Source organism: Megalops cyprinoides, chromosome 10, assembly GCF_013368585.1.
Source record: "Megalops cyprinoides isolate fMegCyp1 chromosome 10, fMegCyp1.pri, whole genome shotgun sequence".
Lineage (NCBI taxonomy): Eukaryota > Metazoa > Chordata > Actinopteri > Elopiformes > Megalopidae > Megalops > Megalops cyprinoides.
This window is the reverse complement of record NC_050592.1, coordinates 9,514,492-9,523,964: the sequence shown is the minus strand read 5'-3', so window position 1 is coordinate 9,523,964 and position 9,473 is coordinate 9,514,492. Positions and strand designations below refer to the sequence as shown.

At 39.0% G+C, this 9,473-nt stretch overlaps 1 protein-coding gene across 2 annotated transcripts; it reads right to left on the bottom strand.

Annotated features, from left to right (window-relative positions):
* Positions 1-2,625: 2,625 nt before the first annotated feature.
* cd4-2.2 (CD4-2 molecule, tandem duplicate 2) lies at positions 2,626-9,128 on the bottom strand. Of its 2 annotated transcripts, none has more exons than XM_036538224.1 (10): positions 9,104-9,128; positions 6,692-6,760; positions 5,381-5,554; positions 4,857-4,994; positions 4,510-4,746; positions 4,108-4,376; positions 3,556-3,685; positions 3,300-3,433; positions 3,014-3,084; positions 2,626-2,854 (listed from the first exon to the last, which is right to left on the bottom strand). In XM_036538224.1, the coding sequence occupies exons 2-10, from the start codon at positions 6,726-6,728 to the stop codon at positions 2,791-2,793; spliced, it is 1,254 nt and encodes a 417-aa protein (XP_036394117.1). In that variant the 5' UTR covers positions 6,729-6,760; positions 9,104-9,128; the 3' UTR covers positions 2,626-2,790. The 2 variants fall into 2 exon arrangements, with proteins under 2 accessions (XP_036394117.1, XP_036394118.1); XM_036538225.1 differs by having other exon boundaries at positions 3,595-3,685.
* Positions 9,129-9,473: the final 345 nt, after the last annotated feature.

The window sequence follows — 9,473 nt, the reverse complement described above, 5'->3', positions numbered from 1 at the left end:
CTCTTTCTCTCTCTCACTATCTCTCTCTGTCTCTCTATCTCTCTTTCTCAGAGAATGGCTGACAAATGTAACACTCTAAGAACTATACATAATCCTCTTCATAGACGAGTAAGTCTCACGAAAGTGTATCTTCATAGTATGAACAGACGCTGTAATAAGGAGGCATGAGCAGGGGGGGAAGGGCGGGTCTGTTGCACTCTGTGACAATATGCACCCCCAGAATGCTCCGTTTGTAGCGACCATTGTCCAAAGATCATCAAATATTGCCTAAGGAGTTATGCTTTGATTCTTTCCTCAAAGGCACGCATTTGAGTGCTATTAAGCAGCTATTACACGGGCTAGTAAATGTTCCATTTTGTACTTTTATCAGTAATTTTCAGTCCTCGACACCTGATGCAGATACACTTTTTGGTCATTTGAGGTGACGATCGCAGGGTCCCGATGCCTTTCATAGACGATGACACGGAGAGAATGCAATGAGGGGCGCAACAAAAAAGGAGAAGATTGTGAAAAAATGAATAAGAATAACGGTATGAAGGAAATAGGGGGAAATTAAAATGTAATTAGGAAAATGAAGTGAAAAGGAGAGGAAAATGCAGACAGTGCGTGTATTTTGACAGCGGCTCACTTTTATTTCGATCATCCCGTTTAAATTATATTTCATTACATTACAACATCCGTGGTCTTCGGATCATGGAGAAGGACAGCAAACAGACGGCGACTAACAGGGCCATGTAACGGAAAATATAAATATGAAATTTATTTCCCTGGGATTGTGAATAGACAAAAACATCACACATGCTATAGTATTATCTGTCTCTCTTTGTATACTGAATGCGGTCTCTCAAACCAGCATCATGCAGTTTTTATTCATTCTTCCTTTCAGATAAGAACAAGCCACAGTAGATGATTCTAGGGTGTTATATACTTGTTGCGGTACATATGAAAACAAACCCTTTAAAGGAAAATGGAGAAGAGAGAAAATCTCTGTATATAACTGTTAATGCCTCTTTAATAATCAAGGGAACATATTTAGTAAGAAACTACTAAAACAATTACTGTCAAAACAAGTAAATGGCTTGACAGTACATCATAAGAACAGCATTCTACAATGTATGTAATGGCATGTAGACAGTACATTATAAGAATGCTGTTGTATAGCGTATCTATCTTATAGTTCAAAAACAACTTTTTCTGTCTCGCCACCAAAACCTCCAAACAACTGCAGCAGCATTGCGCTTCTGTCTTTCTTCGGTTCTCCACCCTGTCTCTCTTGTTCTTACTTTCCAAGTGGTTTGGCGGAGGAGGTGGATTGTGTGATTTTTCAGAGAAAGAGGGAACTGGTGGTAGAGAGGGGAAGTGAAAGAAAGGGGATTTGGCAAAGATTGAGATAAATACACACAGCTAGAGAAAGAGGGGAGCAAAAATGAATTTACTTTGTGGCTATTATAGGGCAGAATGAAGTGCCCCTTCTTCCACATTACTCACTCATTATCATCTGTGGTTCTGAGAGGAGGGAAGGTGAATCTCCTTTGTGATTCTGTGATTGCGTTAAGAATATATTAATATATATATTGATATTATTGTAACTTATATGTCAGCATTTTTTGCTGTTCATTTACAATTGCTTTTGAGATTGGTGTGTGTTTTGGGTTCCTGTCTAAGGCACCAGAAGTTAGAAACTATTTCATTGTAATTTTGATCATTTTCAATTGTATTCTCCACATCCTCTTGTAAACAAAGGTCATATATTACACCAAAAGATACAGGTTCAATTTTTCAATAAAAATGTTTTTGTTTACTTTTGGTATGGTAGGGTTACGTTATTACCCACACATGAATACATAATACAACACTTTAACGTTGTTTCATGGCTGTCTGTGGTGCCGTGTGAATCGTCGTGTGTTTCCCAATGACATAATTTTATTTACCCACCTGTGTGCAGTCCTTTGCACCAGTTTGAGTGTATGACAGAGAGGAAGTGTGTGTGCGGGTGCACACACCTGACAGTGAGAGTTTCAGGCCAGGGAAGGGTATGGCTTACCATAAACGAAAAGAAAAATGAACAAACACAATAAATTTAAATTAAGAAAAAGCACAAAATGGGTTTTAGGTGTTTGTGAGTGCCACAGTTCAAGGCTGTAAAATCTGAAAAAGCTGTTAACGTTTTGCTGTTATTTGTAAACTAAAACTCAGTCCATTTTTCTCGACCTCCATATATAGCTTTACTTTGAGGGAACATGGGTAAGCATTCCCATTGTCTTGCATATACCAAATAATCGTGTTATTATCACCAATTTTAGTTTATATACTTCATAATAACAAAGAATGATCTTGCTGGGTTATTTTGAGTGAGATAATTGAGGTGGTTAGCTCAACAGAGCATGATTCAATCTTGTTCGCAGAGACCAAGGTGCGTTTCAGTTCAGATTTTTTCAGTTTTAATGTAAGAGGTTTTTCCTTCCTCTAATTAAAATGAATGCTGCAATCCGTTGTATTAGGGTGGCAGAATTTCAATTGAAGAATGCAATTTCACTGAGAATCTGTCAGATTCTGTGTTAGTAGTCTTGACCATTTTTATATTTAATTTGAAAAAGGCTGTTTATTGAGATAAATGCACAGGAATGCTAACATAATACAGATAATATAAGCGCAAAGGTTAATACTGATATCAGCAATACAAAAAAACCACATACATAAGTGCTATATTACAGGAAAGCACATGCTTCTGAGTCTCTCTCCATTATGAGTTACTTCCTGCCCTCTGTATCAGTCTCTCTCTCTCCCTCTTCAAAGCTGGTGTCCTTTATTGCATGTCGACTTCTGACTACCATTTGGCTGGCCCCTGGCACTTCTGAAACACATAACATCATGTTGTAATTATCCTGTTATGACCACATTACGCTGTGCATTATATAGTCACTGTGTGGCAATCATGAACATCATTTTTGGGGTATGGTAATTCTGCATGCGTGCATGATTACGGATGCTACGGTTGCTTCAAGAGTGTTACCGGTTGCACTGGCAGTAGTCTCTGTCTGTCAAGCGCTGCCTCAATGACCTCTGTTTTTGCCTCCGTCTCTTCTGCAAGGTATAGAGAAGTTAAGGTTCATTCCCCTAACACTGTCTTTCTCTCCTCCTCCTGCCCTATCTCCCTCTCTCTCTCTCTCTCTCAACTCCAGGAAGTGCTGTCACTCTGTCACTGTTATAAACTGAAACCATCTATGATGCCCATCCTACTTCCGCTACTCTCACACTCCTCCAACCCCCCCCCCACACACACACACACACTCTCTTACCTTCATTATCTTATGTCTGTGATACAAACAAACAACGGTGGTAACAAGACTCATCACAACCAGAGAGCCCACGCCGATCGCCACCCAGAGCCACAGGTTAAGGCCGAACATGGGACCCTTTATGGACCCATTCCCTGAGCGACAAGGGGGAGAAGACAAGAAACACACACAGTAAGGGCCACAGCTGGGAAATGCAGCAATCAGAAAATTGTCACATTGTCGTATGGTTACAATACAGCAAGATGAGTGCTGTCACCATGAGTGCCAGTGGCAACGGCTGAGCCACCAGGCTGACCTTTGACCTCTAGGGACACCTGAAATTTCAGGGCTTCTTTGTCCTTGAATTTCAGTGAGCACTGGTACTGGCCAGCGTGCTGCATCTTCACCTGTCAGACAGAATGGACATGGCATCATTTGCAAGCCAAGGTTATCAACCCCGGTGGACCATTCTGTTTGTACATTGAGCAGTACAGATCCTTGTTTCCGCAATGGTCTCACGGCAAAATCTTGGTGATTTAATGCTGTGATACTGTTGTGTGAACACAGCAGTGTACTGCTCTGCTCTGCTGTAGTAATAATGGCCCTTGACAGGAACCAGTCCCTTTGCATAAGAATAATTCATACTGTATTGCATAATGAGCAAAGAGAGTGGAAGATGCAGATCCTCTCTCTCTTCCCCCTTTCCCACAGAAAGGTGGAACAGAGAGAGGAGGAGGGCCTGAGAACATAAGTTCAATCCAGATTCAATTCAAATGACCTTTATTGATGTGACAGAGACAGAGTGTTCCTGAAGCACATAAAAACTCACATTGTTCAGCGTCAGAGAGAGGTTGGTGCCTAACTTCTTAGAAGAGAACTGCAATTCTTTCTTCCGCACACCAGTTGTGTTCCAACAGAGCTCCGAGCCTTCCATCCACAGAGAAAGGAGATGGACAGACTCAGGCGATATCTTTTCCCAACCTCCCTCTTGAAATTGGAAGCCTTTATAGACGTATTTAGAGAGAGGGCTGGAGAGAACACAGGGGAGGAGGACAGAGTCCGTCTCATTGACTGTGAGATTGGAGCTGGGCATAATACCTGAGTCAGAGAGAGGGAGATAAAGAGATGGACACAGAACAGGGTGAACACAAACCGTACAGACAAGGTGACCCGACTCCCGCAAAAAGAATGTGACATGAGATAAGTGTTTGGTGACGTTATGCTTGCGTACCTAGCACAGTTATCTTCAGACCAACCTCTGTTATTTCTTCGTCCTTAATCTGACACACCCATTCCCCCTCATCAGAGAGGGCCACAGAATGCAGGGTGTGTGACCCCTCCTCTGACATCACAGCAATTTTGTCCTTGGGCCGCAGCCATGCAGGCTTGATGGTGGAGCCTCCCCCAATTTGGCAACGCAGCTCCACCTTGCTCGACTCGAGGAAGGGACCACTGGGGCTGGATGAGACTGAGAAAAAGGAACAGGCGTGGTGGTTTGAGGGTTGGGGTCATGGCAGCAGTGAGGACATTTTCTTAGACTTCCACACACATACACACTTACGCCACCCGCTGCCTTACCTGTTACTACATAAAGCTTGTGCTCCATACTTTTAATCACAGCATTGCATCTGTAAAGCCCAGAATCTGCCCTCTCCACGTTTTTGATATGTAAGGATCCTCCAATGAGCCTTGCTCTACTAGCCACAGGTGAGCTACCTGAAATCAATGCAACACAACTTTAAACCCACAACTGCATTATGGATTGTTTTTTTTTTTTTTTTATGACAGTGCAAGACTACTGTTGGGAAAAAATATTTTTCCTCACTGCACCTTGAAAACATAAAAGAAATGTGTTGTAATACATGAAAAAAACAAACCCTGTTTGCCATCCTTTTGGCCAAATTTCAAAGCAGCAGAAATGAATCCTTTGTCATTATATGGATTCAGAAATAAATTATTTAAAGTAGTCTGTGTATTTATAACATTCTTAATTCTGTACACGTTTTCAAATACAGTTTATAAAGTTTTTGAATCCTTCTTTCCATAGTAATCTGCATGGGAGCTGACATGTCTGCATTGGAGTGCTGTTTTAATTGCATCACCTTTGTACCATTTCCCGTCATTCAAGCTCCCCTTTAAAATCCGTTCTGTTTCATGCATCCATTCCACCTCGGTGACCACTGGCCGGTCATAACAGTCCAGTGTGACAGGCGTTCCCAGCTCCACATAAAACACCTTACACTTTACTGAGGCCAGACACAGCACTGTCAGAGAGACTAGGGAGAACATACAAGAGAGAGAGAGAAAAACAGGAGAGAAAAAAGGGAGAGAAGGGGAGAGGTAATGTTGGAGGGACATCAGTGTTACAATGTTATGAAGCACAAACCACAGAACACACAAAGCCAACACCCGTCAAGAAACCTGACCATTTCTTTCCACATATCCTGCTTCCACTACCTCTAATTGGTCACTGTTTGCAGATGGATTAAAATAAAACCTTGCCTCATTTAAAGAAAGCCTTGATTTTCTGCTAGCATTCCCAGCCTGGCGTTTGCTTCTTTTGCAACTGACATGTCTTGTGTCACAGATCTCTTGCTGCTTGTTGCTACAGTTCTACAGGAAATGCTGACAGTTTGCAGAAAACAGCTGATTTTGTTGACATTACATAATAAAATGGCTATTTTCTGCTGGACGTTTGCAGTCCCTAACTTAGAAGTCCATTTAGGTTTACTTTTTTTCAGTGAAAATAGCAAAACTGTTTACTATCCATTCATAGCTCACAGAGTAGGGTGCAGAGTAAGATTTGTAATGTAATGTGCTAAGTGAAGGTATGATTCCAGTATGTATGCACTGAATTTTACCAAGAATTATGATCAATGTAGACCAGCTAAAAGTGCTAAACGAAGGCTGAAACCAAAATGAATGTACTAGGCATGATAGTTTTTTTTCTCAAAATGTATAACTGTCTATAATTATATATAGTGATATACTGAGTGACATACTGAAAATTAAATTATTCTCTTTGCTAATTTTCAAATTCAGTTACCTCAAGTATAACTAAAGAAAACTGACAACTGGTTGTTATAATTACTAGAGTATAACTACTGGAATTCTATGGCTCTGTTGAATTCAGGTTGAGCTGCTACAGTGGTAACACTTTTGTGGTTTTTGCAAACGTGCTTTGTGCCTAGAGGTTTACATAAAGAAACTTTTCTCTACAATGAATTTCCAACAAGCAACTGTTATGCTTCTCCTTAAGTTGTGTACCTTGTATCCACCAAGCACCTTGACTCTCTGTGACTCTCTGCTCTGCTCCAGAGTCCTTTATAGTGTTATGGTGGTAGTGGTTAGAAACTACATGAATACAAAATATAACAGCTTTCAGTATTTCATTTTTTATTAATTTGACTCACCAAAGACACTCCAAAGCCAGGTCTGTCTATTCGGCATTTTCTTTCAAATCAAACGAAACTCAAAGAGATCTGAATGATGAAAAAAAACAGACATTACATTTACTTTATACAGATATGCAATGTATACAGCATAAACTAACACTGACTAAAGCAGTTACAAATAGCCGGATGTTTTTATGTAAAAAGCCTACATATCATGTTAAACACATTTTAAGAATACATGCTGTACTCGCACTCGCACATTTGATTCACCTCAAAGAAAGAAATTTCTGGTGGGTCTGAACTCAAAGCTGCAGCCTCTCTCTTCCTCTGTCTCCCTCTCTCTCTCTCTCTATTTTCATTAACATATTTTCAGCATCAAACTAATTCTTATTGGATTTTAACAACAACTTATTATACAGCTATATAAAATTTATTTCACTCATCCACTTCCTAAGTAACAACATTAAATTTAGGCACATGAAGATATAACAGGACAGGCCATACAACTGATGAATGTGATGGATCTCAGATGGTGGCTTTTTTTTTTGCCTGTTGCGACAGCCATTTTAACGTAGGTGCAAGTCAAGATCTTAATGCACAGTGTGTGAATGTTTGTGTGTACTTGCAAATGACACAGAAACGATCATATCTACCACTATGAATAAAGTTTCAATCGTATTATAAATGAGACCAGTTTTATGTGTAAAAAAACACACAACAGCAAAGAATCATTGTCTCATATGAATACTACAAATATTGTGGTGTGTACGCAATAAACATGAACCTCCAATGTTTAATGGCACTATATTGAACTGTCAATATGGGAGTTACCACAGTGAGACTTCTATATCATGGAGAATTTTATATCAAACTCATGTTTCTGATTTGTAGAAATTTAAAAAACTATACTCCTTCAGTTAACCTGTCTCTCATGATTAACTACAATTAATAATTAAACCAAAATAAATAAACCAACTAATTAAAAAAAAAATTAATTGAGTTTCAGACAACAGGCATTGGCTCAAAACCCATGCTTTTAACTTTTTGTATCAAATTTAATTTAAGCATTACAGATTGTTACATTTCCATTTCTTTTATCTCTGAGTCTAGGCCATTGTCAAGCAATACAGACAACATCTCTGCATTACATTAAGATCACATTAAGTTGTGCCATTTTGTGCTGCTATCAGTGTTGTGAAACGAGAATATCCATATTAGATGAAATACTTAAAAAACAGTTTATTCAAGAAACTCCCAAAAAGGCCTAACCTGATGAGGTTCACCCTGTGAAAATAAACGTATTCTGTAATGTTCCCATAGTTGTGAAGTTACTGTAGAAAAATATATGTCCCGACACAGTGGTAGTGACGTAGGGTTAAGGAATAGTTTTGAAACAATTGTTTTTGGTGGTATCTTTTAAGTAAATTGTCCCGTACCACGGTAAAGACTGCCGTCTTATACAGCCTTGAAAAGCATACATACGTCGCTTTGAAGATTTCATTTCAATTTATATCAGTATATCAATGAACTATGCCACTGTGTTACTATTGCTGTTATATGTTTGGTGAATAAATTAAATAAATAAAACATAAATTGTTTTTGTAACTCAATTATTGATTAAATACTACAAAAATCTATTATTTGTTCCCTTAAGTGGTATCATGACAACTTTGTTTCTTCTCTTTTTATATACGGCCAATTTCTGCCCCTTAAAATATATATTTCTCTCTTTATTTTCAGCGTGAATGCAGCCTTTGCCAAACTGCTCAACTATTTTAACGTACTAGCTAGCGCTAATTATCTTTCGTATCCTTTTCGTTATCGTTATGTTGAAATAGAACAATTTCTAAACGTTTTATTATTTTTTTCTTATTCAAAACTGACTTTACGCTGGGGCTTTCCAATATATAGCCATGCAGCAAGACCTACAAACATTAGTTTTACTTCAGTAGGATGACACAAAATGTTCGCATTAGAAGTGAATAAATATAACAATAACAATACGCACAGTTTAAAATAAGTTTAAAACAAACATTAAATATACATAGGCCAGTATTTAGAATTTTATTTGAACAGGGACGTTCACACACTTAAGTGTTGTCACACATAGCACTATTTTAGCACGCAGGTGCATGTCGGCCAAGTTTAAGGTCGCTAAGGTAATAAAGTCTGTCCTCATCAATTCACACGGATTTTAAACTGCGGTTTTCTACACTTAAGTAGGGATGCAGCATTATAATATTATATTATAATGCATTATAATTCTACCAAAGCAAGAGGGTGGCACACATTTGATGGACTTCGAATGAATCTTTCTTTACACAGAACTGTTAACTTCCCCTATGCTTTAACATTAAGTGCCCTAAATTCAAACCAACCTGTCAATTCTACACGAATTAACTCGGATAAATGTGATATTTTGGTACTTACAAGAAAGGCTGGAACTGTCGATTCTGTGGTGATGATTATGAAAGCAAATCTTGCATTCAGCACAACCACAAGGGGGGGGGGGGGGGGGGGGGAGTTGTAAGGGCGGAAGAGAGTGAGAGAAAAGGAAAAAAGTGATGCACACTCATAAAACGCTAAAGTGATATAGGTGCAATGTTTTAAGACATCATAAAGCTTTTAAAATGATTCCAGACAAACTCACTACTCCTCCAAAACAAATCCCCCACAAGTCACCCAAGATACAAAAATCCATGCACCCCCTTGCTTCAGCTGCCATGAAGAGGGAACTAAAATACCAAGAGGGAATAGCGCTCTGAGTGGAAAAGCGAGAACGAGACCCCCAGCTCTTTGA

What these genes read in the sequence shown, in the direction of transcription:
- cd4-2.2 (XM_036538224.1), bottom strand. Translation starts at nt 6,728, where the DNA reads ATGCCGAATAGACAGACCTGGCTTTGGAGTGTCTTTG. An exon ending in TCTCTCTGACGCTGAACAAT is followed by an intron (nt 3,686 to 4,107) that starts GTGAGTTTTTAT and finishes TCTGTCTGACAG; the next exon opens with GTGAAGATGCAGCACGCTGG. An exon ending in CGTTGCCACTGGCACTCATG is followed by an intron (nt 3,434 to 3,555) that starts GTGACAGCACTC and finishes CTTGTCGCTCAG; the next exon opens with GGAATGGGTCCATAAAGGGT.